This window comes from Brachionichthys hirsutus, chromosome 10 (genome assembly GCF_040956055.1).
Source record: "Brachionichthys hirsutus isolate HB-005 chromosome 10, CSIRO-AGI_Bhir_v1, whole genome shotgun sequence".
NCBI lineage: Eukaryota > Metazoa > Chordata > Actinopteri > Lophiiformes > Brachionichthyidae > Brachionichthys > Brachionichthys hirsutus.
The window spans coordinates 10,879,436-10,897,234 of record NC_090906.1 but is presented as its reverse complement, the minus strand read 5'-3'; the positions used below and the strand labels follow the sequence as shown (position 1 = coordinate 10,897,234).

The 17,799-nt window shown below is 41.0% G+C and overlaps 1 protein-coding gene across 1 annotated transcript in view; it reads left to right on the top strand.

Annotated features, from left to right (window-relative positions):
- Positions 1 to 7,428, top strand: part of LOC137899946 (gamma-aminobutyric acid receptor subunit beta-4-like) — a 30,741-nt gene extending 23,313 nt beyond the window's left edge. The window contains exons 5-10 of the mRNA XM_068743978.1: positions 1,724 to 1,806; positions 3,729 to 3,866; positions 5,164 to 5,316; positions 5,952 to 6,208; positions 6,737 to 6,826; positions 7,075 to 7,428. Coding sequence (XP_068600079.1) covers positions 1,724 to 1,806; positions 3,729 to 3,866; positions 5,164 to 5,316; positions 5,952 to 6,208; positions 6,737 to 6,826; positions 7,075 to 7,428 — 1,075 coding nt within the window. The remainder of the gene's footprint in view (positions 1 to 1,723; positions 1,807 to 3,728; positions 3,867 to 5,163; positions 5,317 to 5,951; positions 6,209 to 6,736; positions 6,827 to 7,074) is intronic.
- Positions 7,429 to 17,799: the final 10,371 nt, after the last annotated feature.

Here is a 17,799-nt window from a genome sequence, read left to right as displayed (position 1 = left end):
TCTCATCACCTCTTCACATTTTGTGCCCAAGGGCTCTGATTGATGCAACTATAAAGTCAGTTGAGACATAAAAAACATAGGGATGCCCCGATCAGGTTTTTTTTTTAACCCCCATTTAAATGAGTGTAAATCCAGTTAATCCGTTTTCCGGCCGCAGAAACACTTTTTCATGGGTTTATGTGTGGCAAAAATATATAAAGGAATTAACGATAACTTTAAAAAAGCACAGAGCAATTATACATTAATACAAAAATAAAACAGGATAATTGTACACTTTACCTTTGTTGTTGAAAGTGTGTGGTGCAGGTGGAGGAGGAGGAAAACTACTCCTTCGAACATGCTTAGGCTTCTTAGGCCAACTACAAGTAGCAATTTAACTTTGTTCGGGCTTGCCTCACAGTACGAAGGTTATACGCTCCTAGCAGAGGAACCTGTGAACAGCAGGGAGCTGCAGTCCCTACCACAGAGCAGGGACAACGCAGTTTGAGCAGTCTCATGCTTGTGCTGCAGAATGCAGCTCGGCGTCATTGTGAATAATAAATATATAACTCACACATTCTGTTTAAGCGTTATTTCCTTCCTCCTTGTGGTTGTGTCTTCTGCTATCATGGATCCAGACACCCCGCATGTAAATGGGGCTCCATCATCTTCAGCAGAATGTATATTGGGTTTGCAATTACCTGCTGACGGCACCCTTTTCACCCCCACCATGACCAATTATAAAGTCTGACTTCCAGCACTGTGTTTCCAGTGCAAACAGTTCATTATCCAGCGCATCACTCCGTATACTGCTGCATGCATCTGCTGACTGCGTCAATGCAAGGACCATACTAGCGTCGGTGGCTTAAACGTCGCTGATGGTTAATGATGTTGATGATATTACATGTAGAATTTGCTTTAACGGGGTCTCAACATTCTGGATCATACACGGTGAACGGGCCGGTGGTTTCTGACACAGAGCTGATGAACTGAAAATGATTTTTTTTTTCTTTCATTTACACAAGAGGGCAGTAAGAGAACGAAAGCTGATATGGCGAACGCACAGCGATCGGTGCGAACGGCAGAAATGTAATTACCAAAATGTGCCGCACCGTTAAATAGCCCTGTTAAATGCGAAAGACCCCGACATGTGTGATTTGTAGCCAAAGAGGTTTTCCCAGGTTAGTGGATTTATTGATGTTAATAAACCGCTCTGCACACATATATCTTTTCTCAAGCTACCTGGAAGAAATGCAGTTCTGGAAACGCGGCGTAAATAACACGCATGCATAAAATCGCAGTTGGTGATTCCCATAAAACGAAATGTAAAAAGTGACACAATAACTCATATATAAGAGGAGAAAAGTAGGGAAATTCTCCAATTCTGCTCCTATCATACTTTTTTGGTCTCCATGCCGTGTGCACTCAAGAGTGTCTACGCCCATAAACGTCAAAGGGTTTACAAGGAGCGTGAATGTGCGAGAATTTCATACACCAAGCCCGCGAAGGTGTGTGTGTGTGTGTGTGTGTGTGTGGTATCAGCAAAAAGTCCCAGCAATACGACGTCGGCCATCGATTACTGGACTGCTGCAGTGCTTTGAATCACTTTGAATGTACAGCTTGAGTAAAGCGGGAGACGCTGTCAGAGTCTATCATATGAAACATTTGCTATAATTCCTTGACTTCCAATCTCTTCAGAAAAAGATTTCAGTTAATTATATTTGTTTTATTCTTTCCTTGGTAGAATCACCACCACGGCCGCTTGTATGATGGACTTAAGGAGGTACCCTCTTGATGAACAGAACTGCACCCTGGAAATCGAAAGCTGTGAGTGATGCAAACAAGAATATATATGTATATATTTTTATTTTTTATTTTTTTGGTATTGTCATCTTGAATTTACTAAAAATGCTGTCAGTATTCCAAATCATTGGATATTATTATTAATTTGAGTAAATATAATTAATATAAAGGAGGCGGGACTAAAATATTGGTTGATGTTTCGTTTGTTGGATGTTTTTCCTCAGCAGTTTATTGCTGCCTTGAGGAATAGAGGAGAAATCACGGCGCTTGCTGATGTGCATTGAGTACTGTTACCTCAGCATGATGGATGGACCGGGCCACCAGTGTTGAAGGCAAAACGACATTAATATAAGGGACCTCAGTTGACCCTCAATGCAGCTTTTGAACTTGTAGTTACATTAATGTCTGTTAAATACAGTTTAATGTTTTTAACGGGCTAACAAATATCCAGTAATCAGTTTAAGGACATTACCACTAACTATAATGTCTGGGATGGAGATGTAATAAATGAGTTATTGGTTAAGTGCTTTTTTAGCGTCTCATTCCGTGTTCATCAGGAACGACTCAATAATAAAGTTGTCAGGATGCAGATAAATAAATAGTTGCTTCTACAATAACCAAATTCGGTAATTATTTGTAATTGAGGAGCAGATGAACATTTTAAGAGGAAAGCATATATCTTTATGCTAAGCTAACAGAATCCTGGCTGCTTGCGGTTCACTTCTCTTATTGATCTCAGCCAGACTGAGCTTGGCCCTGTCTAAGGAACACTTTGTGTATCTTTGATATTGAGGCATATTATGCTCATACCTTTTGCGTATAAGATGCATACTTTACATAATGATACATTATATAATTTTTCTGTGTCTTTACACATTTTATTTTTCCATTTGGATTAATCAATATCCAGGAGGAAAATGTGCGAGCGCTGTAATTAAACTTTTTATTTGCTTGATCGTTTTCATTGACCGCTTCATTTATCAACCACAGCTGCTCAATACGCCATATATTTGTGGTTCTTGTTCAGGATAAAAAGCGTAGCGGGTTTATCCTCGGGGACGTCAGCAAGCAATGAAATATGGATGTGCTATGAATTAAAAAGTCACAAGAATATCTGCTGTTTATGCTCATGGAAAGCTGTGCACGAGTGAGAGTCACGCACGTTTACCATCAGGTTGATTGATCAGGCAGGTAGCTGCCTCAATCTCTTGGACAATGTCGCATTTGCTACTTTATAACCTCAGAGGGAGATTTAATGGTAATGCATCCTGGTCCCTCGGTGAGTTTAATGCCATCAGGTTCCGGATGTGGGATAGTACAACGCGAAAAGCAGCTACAATTCCCGGACTGAGAAATTGCTCAAGTGAACGCATACTGGTCCTTTGACATAAATCCACTGCTGCGGTCACTTTCAATTGCACTGCCGGTTGAGAATGTGTGGGAGCGTCAAACCAAATGGCACATGCAAATAAATATTCACGCAGGTGGCAGTGAATGCAGTGATACGGCTCCATAGGCTTGGATGATGGTGCTCTGTTTTCACCTCTGACGTAAATGATCAAAATTAATTGAGGTTCAAAAGGTTAATGTTTGAGTTTCAGTGGAAATGTTTTTGCGTGAGAAGGTAAGTACATGGTGGTGCCGATGAGCCAGTAAAGCCAATTTTAGTTGCTATAACAGTCGAAGACGTTGAAAAATGTCACTCTAATTAGCAGAGGGTGCCTTGATGTCTTTAGGACAAAACTAGAACACTTTTTGTTGCATTTTTGTGCTGGCCTTGCAAACTCTCAAAATTAATTAATCACCTGCACTTATATGGGGAGAGAGAGAGAGAGTATAGCATTGAAAAATAATTGCCCAAAATAAATAAAGCATTTTAAATGAAGTAAAACATTTACTTACTTTCCTCTATTCTCTTCCCCTAATTTTCCCTCCCCTTGACACAGACGGCTATACCACAGACGACATCGTGTTCTTCTGGCAAGGGGGTGACAACGCCGTGACGGGTGTGGACAAACTCGAGTTACCTCAGTTCTCCATTGTGGACATCCGCCTGGTGTCCAGAGAGGTCAGGTTCACTACAGGTAAGGCTGGAGGAGTTTACGTCCTATATACAGTGTGCTGTATTGCTTCTCCTGTGGAAACAGATGATGAAGTAAGAATAATTATTATTATTATAATAAATAAATAAATATTTATAAAAAGGTTATGCTTAATAGCCAATATAATTGTGTGATTGTTTGCCCAAAAAGAGGTTTTAGTTTCACATAAAATCCTGCTTACAAGTCAAGTAGTCTTGTTGCTAAAGTTTATTATCTTGACTGTATGCTAAATATATACAGCAAACAGGTTAGTTTAGCTTAGCACCCAGACTGGAAACACTTGGAAATAAGGATTACTAAAGCATTGTGGATTTTTTTTTTCTCCCCAGTAACACAACTCACCACCCTTAAAGAAAGACAAAGGAGAAATTCCAGTGTAATCCTTGTGTTTGAGTTGAAAGAAATGTGTTGCTACCATTAATCTGCAATGTGCTTGGGTGATCTAAGGCATTTGTCTCAGGCGTGGTGAAGTATGTATGCTAAGGTATTGATTCATGGAAAGATTTAGAGGAACCTGGAGATGATGAGGTCATTCATCATTGAGTGTTTCCCATAGCAAATTGCCTTTTTAAATTAAAAGCGTCGCGCATCTGAAGCCTTTATTTGGGTGAAATATTGGAAATACATCTGTAGATAAATTAGATATTGCTAAATTCAGGGAGATTTGTATTGTCTTTTGTAAATATAAAGTGAGAGGAGGAGCGGTCCTGCCTTGAAGTTTATTTTTGCCACGTGCATCAGGATTATATTGTTGCGGCTGTGAAAGAGCCCTTAATGTCGCAGCACAACCAGCTGTTTAGCTGGAATGGCTTACAGGCACCACCTTTCAACCACATGGTGTAAAAACGCCCTCCTCTTTTCATCTAAAGTCACGAGTTGCAATTATGCACCTCTAAAATGTCCTTTCGGTAATGTTTAGAGGACAGAGAAAGTGCCAAAGGAAAGCAGCGCAGCCCTCTGTGACAATTCTCCGAGGGACGCTGGAGCTGCCTGCTGAGATAGGGGGTTGCAGAAAAATCTGCCGTGTTTGCGACTTTCCGCCGTGTTTAATTGGAATCGAACTTGTCCCCGGAAAGGAATCCATCGCTTTGGGGAAATTAAGTGCTCCATCTGAACAAATGGAGAAATGACTACCCTGTGCGTTGTCAAACTGCAGACTTTGGAACTCTTAACTTGTGCCACTGCTTTCGCCCCTTACCCCCCCTTCCCCCCCACACTGATGGGTTTTCACTCTGTCCCGCTCTTTCCCAAACTAATCGTCCATCGTTTCCTCTTACAGGTTCATATCCGAGACTTTCGCTGAGTTTCAGGATAAAGAGGAACATTGGATATTTCATCCTGCAGACGTATATGCCCTCTATCCTGATCACCATCCTCTCCTGGGTCTCCTTCTGGATCAATTACGATGCCTCTGCAGCTCGGGTGGCCCTGGGTAAGACACAGCCACCGCTGCATTAATGAACTTCTACCTGTCTCCATTAAGGTCCAGTGATAACCACAGGATTAAAAGTACAGTCACAGCTGTGAAGCATCTGCATTGACAGACACATGAGCACGAGTACATTTCCTGCTTTTTAAATCAGCTGCATTCGTGATTATTGACAATAAACAATATGATAGATTTGCATGAAATGTGCCCAATAAATCCCAGATTCAAACCACATTTGTGAAAATCCTTTAAAGGCCTACGTCTTTCTTGACCAATCCTCTGTCAAACGTCTAAACGGCAGCAAAATATCCTGGAAAATGTGATTCTCTTCTATGTGACCGGTGGACTGCGTTGTGTAGTTCGTCTCTTCTGAGTTCCATTTACTAACCCAAATATTTTTGGCTAGTGGTATCAGTATGCTGTTAACGCAAGACATTTTGCATAATTCATGGCTCCTAAACTTGGGAATTCCTACTAACTCCGCCCTACAATGTTTTAGAGACACGCAGATTCAGATTCAATTTAAAATGTACATTTTAGAGATCCGTGTAGAGAGTGTCGAATGCTTTACTTGACTAAATATAGTTTAAGGTCAATCCAGCTTTATGGGGACTTCCTTTGTGTGCTCCTGTGCTCAGGTGTGACCACGGTGCTCACCATGACCACGATTAACACCCACCTTCGGGAGACTCTCCCAAAGATCCCGTACGTGAAAGCCATCGATGTCTACCTCATGGGCTGTTTTGTGTTTGTGTTCCTGGCCCTGCTCGAATATGCCTTTGTAAATTACGTGTTCTTCGGCCGGGGCCCTGCGCAGCAGAAGAAAATCAACGAGAGGCTGAACAAAATCAACAACGAACGCACAAGATACGAAGAGAAGCGCCTGAGGGAACAGGTTTGCACGCTCGTCCGTCACCTGCTTAAACATGCACATCTCTGTCAGATAGCGCTCGCGTGTAAAACAGGACAAACACACACACACACACGCAGCATTCTGCTAGGCATCCACCAACCGTCGTCCATTGCTTCTCCTTCAAATGCCGGCTGCTTTTTACTGAGCAGTCGTTTCCATGGAGATAGATGGTGGTCATTGAGCTCAACAGTGTTGTTAACATTCTCATTATCGTTTAGGATGTCGTCTCTGTTAATGCTGCGGGCTTCATTCAGTCTGTATTTTCCAGCTAAAGTGATCTTAGGATTTTGGTCATTTCACCGTTTGATGCTGGTGTTTGGACTGAATGACGTGCCGCCTCCTTTGTGTGTGTGTGTGTGTGTGTGTGTGAAGTACTAAATGCTGACTCAGAGTTGTTCCTCTTAAATCTATGTCTCGACACGTTTTTGTGACTTTTTGAGAAAATGTGCTTATTTGCAAGGATTTTATAGCCATTTTAATGTTCTCTTCATTTTTCTTTCACATTGCAAGGACTCCATTTCCGTGCCGTTTCAAACCAACACCTTCAGGTCATTTACACAGCGAAGAAATCTGTATCTCGAGGAACAAAGAAAAGTTGGGGTACATGTATTTAGAAATCATACCAGCCTTCACAATAAAGTCAGATGATTGAGGCTATGTAAAAAAAAAAAAAAAAGAGGTTTTGTGTTAATTATTTATGTTGCATGCAATAAATTATGTTCCATATCATCCCTACATTTTTGCTTTAGCTTGGGGGTTAATTTTATCAGATTACCAGGGGTATTTGGGGTTACTACTCCACATTCCAGCCCTCATTGACTTCCAGTGTATTCCCCTTCTGATCGCAGGTGGATGCATATGGAAACATCCTCCTCACCACGCTGGAGATGAACAACGAAGTGATGCCTTCTGACGTGGGAAGCAGCGTCAGTGACTCTCGGAATTCAGTCATGTCCTTCGACAGCTCCGGGGTCCAATTCAGGAAGCCCATGGCGCCCCGAGACGGCTTCAGCCACCACTCGCTGGACCGGAGCGCCATGCGGAGCCGGGCCAACTGTCGGCTACGGCGACGCTCCTCCAAGCTCAAGTTGAAAATCCCAAACCTGTCCGATGTTAGCACCATTGACAAGTGGTCCCGGGTCATTTTCCCCATCACCTTTGGATTTTTCAACCTAATCTACTGGTTGTACTATGTGAATTGATGTGCACCCCACTAGGAATAATGGGCCATATTTTGAGAGCACATTAAATTGGCTTTGATACAGTTCCTAAATATGTATATACATATACAAGTTGAACATATGTATATGCATATTTCTATATATTATATTTATATATACACATGTGAAATCTGAAGGACCTTTCTGCTGTACAAAGTATTAATAGGATGACTTGAATGTTAAAGAAGAATTGCGAGAGAAGAATTTCAAGGCTTCTTTTTTTCCTCCTGAAAGAAACAAACGAACAAACAAACACAAGATCCCACCAGGGATTTTTGGAACTAAAGACTGCATGATATTTTTGCTAAAAAAAAAAAAAAAAAACAGGAAAAAAGAGAAAGTGAAAGCTCTCGAGCGAGAAAAGATGTCTCAGAGTCCCATCGACTTTTTATTGATACTTACTGTGATCAAAAATCCTCTACTTGCAGCTCATGAAATCACTGGTGGCTCGTCTGTTCAGGCATCAGCTGAGTGAGATCCTTTACCCCCGACCCCATCCACACACAAAAAAAGACACGCCCCACCCCCCACTCCATGGCCCCCTCCCATTGCCCATGGATAACATTCACGGAAATCTCCGGTTCTACTATGTACAGCAACCTCGTTTGGATTATGTGTTGTTCCTCGGGTTTTTGGAGGTGATATCGTTCTCTTTAAAGGACAGCGGCGCTGGCCTCATGGGCTCCATCAGAGCCGGGGATGAGAGTCAACGCAAACTTGTGTTCCTTTCTCTTCTCATGTTATTTTTTTTAGAATCACATCCAGTGGGGTGGGATGGAGGGTTCTTTTTCATTATGGTTAAAAACAAGTGCTGATTACTGTAGATATGATTTTGTCTTGAAAAAATACTGTGATTTCAGAGTGTCAGAATATGTTCTAGAGCTAGGGGCATTAAGAGTCAAAGAGTTAGAGGGATGCATTCTGATTGTGTGGGGGGGGGGGGGGGGGCATACAGATGATCATGAAAGTACACATGCACTGTTTATTTCCTGCGGTTTAATTATTCATATGCTTTTTAGAGTCCATCGACAGTCATACCAGGCTTTGTGTTTGCTTAAAGGAAATGGGGAGGGGGGTTGCTTTTGTGATCATTCCACAGTGAAGATGTGGCGATATGTATATTCAAAAGAAGTCAACACAACCAACGCGTAGTTTGACCAGTTGTCATTTAGTACTCAGTATTTCTTTGTTTGTTGAGAGTTTTTTTCAGTGTTAACAGTCGTAGGCAAGAATATTTGATTGGGATGGTAACATGTACAAGATGTGGGAGGAAGGAATTCAAATGTCACTTTCAAACTCAATCAGTGCTATAAAAAAAAAAAACACATATGATCAGGCACACGAGGACAGTCAGGAATAAGGCCTTGGTTCTTGGGGAGATTTGATGAGAAATAGCCATGAAGTGAAATGAAGACAAAAAGGCCTCCAACCCATATGATACACACACACACACACACACACACACACACACACACACACTTCATTTACAGTACTCAGGTTCATTTACAAAGGACAACAAACTACATTTGTCTTTTTTAAATTGGCTTGAAAAAGTGTCTTTATTGGTTGAGGAATCCAAGTCAGCCTCCAAATAGGAGTTCAACAAATAAAGATGCAGAAGACGGATGAGGAAGTTGGACAGCAGATGCTGTATGGAAGAGCAAACAAAAACTTCAAACAACCTCCTTTGGCTGTTTAGTTTTGTCCGAAGTGTAGATCATCATCTTCCTCGCTGTCATCTTCACTTCAGGCTCTAAAACTTGAGTGAAACCCACAAAACCAAAACCGCAATGAGGTCCTGTAGCATAAACAATTATGAGGGGCTCAAAAGGATGCTATACGCAAAGTTACCTGAGGAAATCCACATGGAAAAGAAAAGTAAAATTATCATGCACACAAACAAAAAAGGAAAACAGATCATCTTAAAAAAACTAAAAAAACAACTTCACTCCCGTCTGGAAAGCAGGGCGTCGTATGCACAAGGAAAAAAGGGAAAGAGAAACAATCCGTCGCCTTCATAGTGAAGTTTGTACAGTGATGTAGCCCAAGCTGTGATCCGAGTCCAGCGGTTGTTTATACTCAAACTTTATGCATCATTGAAGTAGCAAAAGAAAGAGAGATGGATCTGCTTTTAAATAGGAAGTAATTCCTAAAAACAGAAAGGAAGTGTCCAAGGTGATTTATGTTTGTGCCCACCGCAGAACACTCTGTCGTTTGTCTCTCAGCGAACTGTGAGGTCCAAAGGATTACCTGACCAAAACATAGTGATTACTCTTAAATGTGAAGAAAGTGACTTCTGCTTTTATTTTGGCGAGTCAACAAGTGCCACAATGAACCGAAGTAGCAGCAACTATGACAAAAAAAATGGGGCCGGTGTCTTTCTGAGGCGTGTTATATTTGTGTTGCACTGCGTTCGACTGGTCGAAGTGACGGTCGATGGTTGTTGCTCTTCAAAAGTTGCGACGTGCAAAACGAGTTTAGACTGGAAAATTCAAACTTGAATAGAGTAGCACCATCGTGTCAACGTTTAGCCTGCCTGGTACCACTTACGCCATTTAATTAGCATTACACACACATGAAAACTGCTGCAGTCATGACGGTCGGCTAAAATAAAGATCTTTTCTCGCTCTACACATTTGACTAAATCTGTCCTCCCGATGCAGACATCAATAGACGAGGACAGAAGCATCGGAGCCAGGAGTATTCAGGCACTTCTGAGGGGGTGCGATCACCGATTCGCAGTTACATTTTCAGGTTACCTCACGTTTTATCATCCTGTAAAGGCGAGTGGTAATAATTAGTACATAATGAATTAGAAGTTCATTCGGTGCATTTGACAGAGGCATTTCACCTTGGTTCACACTTGGCTGCACGCTAACAGCTTGTCAAACTGTTGAAATGCAGCATTGGTTGGATTTCTGCAAAGAGTCAGACAGTGAGGCAAGATGATGCTCTTCTGTCAAGTGCAAGATGTGCAGACAATTGGTCCAATGTGGAACTTAAGTCAGCCATAAGTGTTGTATTAGCCAAATGAATGGAACATATTAGATCAGAAATAGGCCTAATCCATTTACTCTGTGGTTTCCAGTGCAATGCACTGCAGTTAATGTCATTTCACTCAGATCCACTTGCTTTCTTAACATGAAATCAGCGCATTCATCGTAAAAGCTGTGAGGATCTTCTCTTCTTTTACTTTAGGACATTTTGCATACATGAAACAGAAAAGACATTTCTTTTTTTTTTTGAGACGTATGTTTTAGGGAGCAGAGGCGAAGGAGAAAGTGTTGAACTGATTTCAATGTGAATTTTCTTGCCTCTAGTGTATATGTGTAATTTACATGTGAATTGTACTGTAAATATGATATCTTTCACTTAATAGTTCTTAATGCATGAACAAAAACATGGCAGTTCGTAATACCAGCTAGCCTCACTGCTAATGGCATGGACAGCTTCTCTAGCATTGGCTTACTTCTGCAAACGAAACCTAAAAAAAACAAAAAGTGAAAACACAAGAAATGCATGGTGCGAACAAAATGATGGAGAAATCGAGGCGAAGTCCTCCCACAGTGAAGGAGTTAACGGCGGCGCTGATCCCGTGCTGCTTCACCTGTTACATAGATGCGGTTCAAGGTTCATGGAAATTACAGCATGCCTTGGTTCAGCCAATAGAATGGTGGCGATGAAATTCTCTTGATGGGTGTTCCCTTTTATCGCATCAGATTTACAACAGCATAGCCTTCCACTTTGATCTCGTCCATCATCCATCAATCTGCTATGTAGGAAAACAAAGGGCACGATCATCTTGCTGTCTTCTAGAAGCCAGAGGAGCAGGAAAACGTTAAGACGACGAGTGGGATACACTTCCCCGGTCGGCGCCCTCAAGCAAGGTGCTCGAACGCAACTGTTAGGGGCATTCAGTAAAATGGAATCCCCTATATATGAATAAAGGTTAAAGACAACAGGATAAATTACAGCCACGTATTAGTGCAGTTGAACTAATATATCTTATCTTTTTTTATGACGGCAAATTTCGAGGATTTCTAAGATTATCGCAGCATTTTGAACACAAAACTGCTCTTCAATTTATCAATCTACTTTATAATAATCTACGAGATGATTTCACCCGCCCGAACAAAGCGGGTGAGGAGCGGGTGACTCCTCACTGTTGGAAGAACTTCTACTGGCGCTTTCATCCTTTTGTACGTGCCTTGTAGGTTTTGTTTTGCATGACTTGATTTTTTAAAGGTTTATTTTAACACACGTTTACTCCACTGCCATCAAATCCATCTCCGCAGCCAAGAAAAGAAAGATCCAGTGTTTACATGCTCAAATTGCACTTGTTTTACAGCCAGCTCTATAAATCTTGTGAAACAAACTGTTCATAAAACTAGTGGGGGGGGGGGATTGTAAACATAGAGGGTACATGGCGTGGGTTTTGCAAATCACGAATATGTACTTCTATGTATAATGTATTTACTGTAAATCACGCAATTTGGAATAGATGCACCAGGTGCATGCTGTAGTTTTATCAGGTTCAGCATTAGCATTAGCATCAATCGCCCTTCAACTACAAAGGATGTAAAGGATGCTGACCAGTAGCATCTGAACGTAAGCCATGCGATTGCACACAGAGTGGGTGTTCCCTGTACTTTCTCTTGAATAAGTTACCTCTGGTTACGGCCTATTGTCTGTATGATGAGACTTGCAAGAGGCTGATTCCCAGTCACACATCAGTATACCTCCCTCCTTGGAGGAGCATACCAGGGAGACTACGTTTAACCAGACGGTATTTAAATACATACAATGAAAAAAATCCCACAATTTGTAAAAAAAAAAAATTGGCAACCAAAAAAAAAAAAAAAAAGACACCCACAAGACCAACAGGCCATTTATTTATTTTTCAGTATTTTATGAATTCCTGTGTTAATTTCTGATTTATTGTGTTTGTTGCATTTGTTATGGATTCTTACTGTTGTTGTTGTTTTATCATACGAAGGAAATGTAATTCATCTGATATACTGGCACTGGAAGAAAAACGCATTTGTTTTTTTTTTGTAATGTAAATTGTTTTGTTCACATTTGGGCGCTTATTTGATTCAATTGTTTATTAAGGTGTTTGGTTTCATTTGGAGTATCAGTACCCATGGAATCAACATTTGTGTAGTATGAAGTTTTTTGTTTTTGTCAGTGCAAATTAATGTTATGGTGTCAATCAGCTTTTTTAGGTGTTTGAACAAAATGTGTTTTTTTTTTTTACAAATACAAGGTGTTCAAGTATGTGATATAAAAAAGGGTTATCATTAAAACAGACTTTTTACAAATAAAGACTTATACAGTAAAGAAAGCTAATGTCTTTTCATTTGCCCTTTGAGGACTGATATTGTTTCATTTGACATTTTGTTCATTTCTTTTCAGATATTAGTCCCCAAAAGGTAAATAGCATATAACGTTGCAAACTAATATGACGAAATCAGGTATTTACCATTGCTATTCGCGCTTGTTAGAGCTGTCACCTCGAAGTTGGTGTCTTGCTTTTGATATGAACTGTTTGACATGAAGACAGTCTGCAAACAAAATTTAAGAAAACTTCAAGATTATATCTCCTTTTAATTTGATTACAAAACATTGCGCGTTTATGAGAACATGCCTCCTTTCATACCATATTTCCTGAATAAAGACGCAAAGTGACTCCAGCTGACAAGTGTAATATTTGGCCCTTTTTGAATTCAGGAGAGAAAAAAATCCCCACTGTTGGCTAAAGAAATACAATAATAAAAATGATGTACCGTAGTACAGGCCGGATGAGGTACCGGTAGTTTTCTGGCCTAGTCCGGGACAGATTCACTTCTGCATCCACGAAGCTCTTCGTAATTAATTTGTTTTGTCACAAGGACAAATGAGGTTGCATTTTTTTTGCTGAGACTTTGTGTCCTCTGGTCACGGACACAATATATATATATATTATAGTGCTTTTGAATCTTTCTCCTTTTGTCTCCACTCTGGCCTTGAACTACAGCATAAATGTTTTGGTGGTGAAGGTGACGAGAACATCCTCTAATTATGTCTGCACCAGCAGCACACAGAAGAGTAATGATGCAATGGGACATTTGTAATATTATCATCCACGCACACCTCTAAACAGTAGGAAACAATAAGTTGCTGTCCAAATCAGCTCATTGATTTCAACCGATTCTTAGCAGAGGTGGTTCGAGGGCCACTGCCCACACTATTTAAGTTCCTTGTGAAGCAACGTCCTGATAATAAGAACGCTGAGTGGTCTCAAATGTAAAACTATTTGTTACTCCCAAATTGCAAAAAAAAAAAAAAAAAGAAGAAGAAGAAAAATCAAAACCCAGGAGCGGAATCTGCCCTGACGTAAAATGTGCTGATTCAGTTTTCAATACATGGGAAAAAAAATATCTAATTTTAAATTAGTTCACATCAGCAACAGAAAATGCTCTCATCTTCCATTTACCCGGCACTCTGCTGACGTGTTCCACATCTGTCCACCGTGTCCATCGTGGGGCCCCAGTGGACAAGACATGAAGGTCAGGTACATTTGAAGTCAATGTTGCCTGTAAGTGTGAATGTGAGTGTGGCTGTTACTGGGCATGCCGGGAATATGCCCATATCGTCACCCTGTACCTGTCGGGATGGATTCCAGTGGATTCACTCCACAGTCCAAGTCAGGCAAAGTGACTTAAAGTTGAATTCTTCCTAATGACCAACAGGGGCCGGCATCACTGATTTCAAGAAGAAGCGTATGGGGGAAATGACTCCTCTTCCTGTTTCATTTATTAAGTCAACTTAACAATTTCCTCTTGAGTTCATGGCGGCAGTTGCTACTTTAAAGTTCACACAACATGATGTTTTAAAAAATAAGGCAGCAAAGCCGCATGTGATCGACAGATTATTACCAGAGCATGTTCTCAGGTGCATGGGCGCCGTGGATGAAGTAAATACCCGTGCATTTAATTTCAAGCCAATCGTTGTTGACTCTGGGTTAGTCGTGGGTCTTTCCTTGCAAGATTACCAATCAGGGCTGCTCCTTCAGTCTATAAAGTCTTACTGAGCAGAGTTAGTGTCCATGACAGCTAATAAGTGAGACTAACACAAGTGTTAATACTAACATTAGCACGGGCTCTGGTCTCTATAGGTGTCCCAGTATGCTGTGACAGTGGGACAGCTAGCCGTCATTTATCATGCCAGGGCCCTGAAACTCAAGCAGTTGACTGGAACATTAATAATTGTATTAATTGCACCTGTTATTTACTCAATGCGATTTGAAACATGTCTACACAGTGAAACCCAGCGGGAACGTTTGCGTGAAATCTGGACTGTATTAATGCCATATAGAGACTTACTGAAAAGCATGAAGTAATGGCTGCTTTTAAATACAGTCGCACCTTTCACCTGTGTGGCTCTTGTTTTTTCCGTGCATCCTCTTTTTTTCTGTTCAGTTCATTTTGAGACATGGCAGTTTTTACCATGAATAATGCACAGGTGCAAGGAAAGGCATGCAAGGATGCAGCTAAAAGGAAAAACACTCAGAGATTTCAATGCATAAAGTGCATTAAGCAACAGCAAGGAGATGTGGTCGGAGACGTAACACTATACCTGATATGTTATTTAGTCATATTCACAACACCTTCAAAAGTAGAAAGTAGCTCTTAGAGCGCCACGGGAGGACTATTCATTTCAATGGGGGAAGCGGACATCGGATTAGGATCGATTCTTTCACTCCATAAAAACCAAAGTCAATTTTGCACCCACTTTTCAAAAGCCGCAAAACATCTGAACACGAGAATGGAATTCTTTAGACAAATGGCTCAGGAGAACATTTAAATTGTTCCAGACATGCCTCAGCATCTTAGTTGCAAAGAGATCTGGTAACACAGATATCTCTTCCAAAGATGATATATTACATTAATATACAAAGCTAGCTGTAAAAAAAAAAGAAAAAGGAAGTGCCATTACACATAAGGGAAGTTATTAACCCTGCTGCCTCAGGTCCCAGGGTCTTTCTGTGCAAAGCATGCATGAGCATGCATGTTCTACTAATGCCTGCATGTCCAAAAACATGTAATAAAGGAGAGTTGGTGACATGCATGGAAAAAACAATCGAATCCGGCACAAACTTTTAATGTGTTGTGATTCTGGTCTAACACGATATAACTAAATCAAGTTATTTTATTGCCATCTCATATCATACATGCACATTTTGTATTGCTTTGTATTATTTAGACATTAATCTTTCATAAATAAATCAAATGCATGTTGTACGCTTTTGGATATTCATGTCTTCATACACTCTCTGTTAAATTAGACATTCTAGAATTTTGCATATTTTTCTTGACATGGAAAGGAAATAATAGCGCACTGATACAAATGATAATTGATTTCTTTTATACCAGGCAATTCCATGAGCACAAGACGTGTTTAGAAATGTTATTGGAAACTCTATATTCAATATCAAACAGTTGATGAATTACTCCCAGAATTTACTCTTATTACGGTAATAGCAATGATTTAAAGTGATGCAAGCAGAGCGTTGAGATGAAGTTGATTAACCTCGGGGTGATGGTTTCTGTCTATAAGATCCAAAGAGGTATTTCTTACATACACTTTGGTGCAATTTTTAATAACTTATTACCCATTTTGATGCCCTAAAATGAGCTTTTACAGCACATGATGCTCTCAAAGTCAATTTGATTAATTGCGGAGTTCAAACTGATTGCATCTAAACACTTGCATTATTGTTACGTTACGCATTTTCCGTGCTTATTCTCCTCGCCGACCTGCGTAATGACATGTCAGCCTTCAGATACAAGTCAGATTTAATGCACACATTTGTCTCACCTAATTGATTTATTTTAATTTACTCCCGGCTGCCTCTACCAAGCACTTCGATAGTTGATTATGCTGCTTGAGAGAGTTCACCTTGAGAGGAGCTGAGGTACATAAATGATATGAGCTTGCACGCAACGATGTACGGCGAACAGCCTGCACTAAATCAAATTCAAATTGTGCCCATTGCAGCACACCAAAAGTGCTGAATGCAACAAGAATGCATTCAAATCCTCCTGTTTGGTTTCCAGAATGACTGTTTGTGTGGATGTTCCATCTGTGCGGGTTTGCTGTGGCTGAATCTTTCGTTTTCATCTTGCTTTCATCGGATTGGCTTCCTCTGCTTGGGAGTGCATAGGTCTGTTCGAGAAGACGGACAAAGAGCCGGTGAAGTAGCTTCACAAAGTGTGCCTTCAATTTCTGTGTTCTATTGTCAGCACTCCATTTAAAAATATAAAATATTGAAAGGGTCCATTAACATGGGTCAGAAATTGATGGCTGTTCTTCTGTAGGGGGGGGGGGGGGGGGTAAAAGTGGTGAAAAGGCAGGGAATACTTCAGCTGTGTGGCTCCGCTTCGAATGCCTGCTTGCATTATAATTATAATTTTATAATTATTTTCATATTCACTATAACATTTGGGATGCATCAGCACTATTCATCAGGCCAGTACTTATATTTGAGTATTTACCAATATAGAGTACTGATATAAGTACTTCATAATTCCGTTCATCCGTCCATGTTCTTGCCGCTTTTCCGCTTCGCTGGGTCACGGGAGTTGCTGGAGCCTATCCCAGCTTACTAGGGGTGACATGACACCCCGAATGCGTCGCCAGCGCATCGCGGAGCCACATAGACAACCACTCTCACGCACACACTGCGTACAATTTGGAACAATCAATTCACCTAAATTGCATGTTTTTGGAGGTGGGAGGAAACGGGCACCAGACAAAGCGGAGCTAATGAGATATAAGGAAGCCTAATGTTTCTCTATGCCAGTAATGGTCGGCTATGTTCTTGCTGTTTTTTATCGCTCGCACATGATGGAAGCTATCAGTGACAGCCTTCCTGAAGTAAAGTCTCCTGTACTCCAGTTTCTGATCGGCCACCTTCTCCATGTGAATGTCAGAGATTACGAAACGTACCAGGCGACGTTTCCTTTGAGTATCTGTGTCTCACTTATGTCCTTTTACTTACACTATCTTGTCAATCTGTGTGTGTGTGTGTGTGAGGACACGGTTCCATCACTGCTTCTGAAAGGGGTTGCTTGGTACCTTGCAGGGAGAATATGGGAAGTCCTGCTACGCCTGGCCTACATTTGTTCTTTCTTTGCCACAGCGGTGAGGAGCAGACACGGCAGGTGAAAGGGAGTGAGGCCAGAGAGAGTGCTGCTCCTGGCTCTGTTGCCAACGGCTACCTGGTGCTCCCCTGCACGTCAACACACTATCGTGCACGCGCAGAGAAGCACAACATCCAACAGTCTGGTCTGTCATCTGCTGGCTTGCATC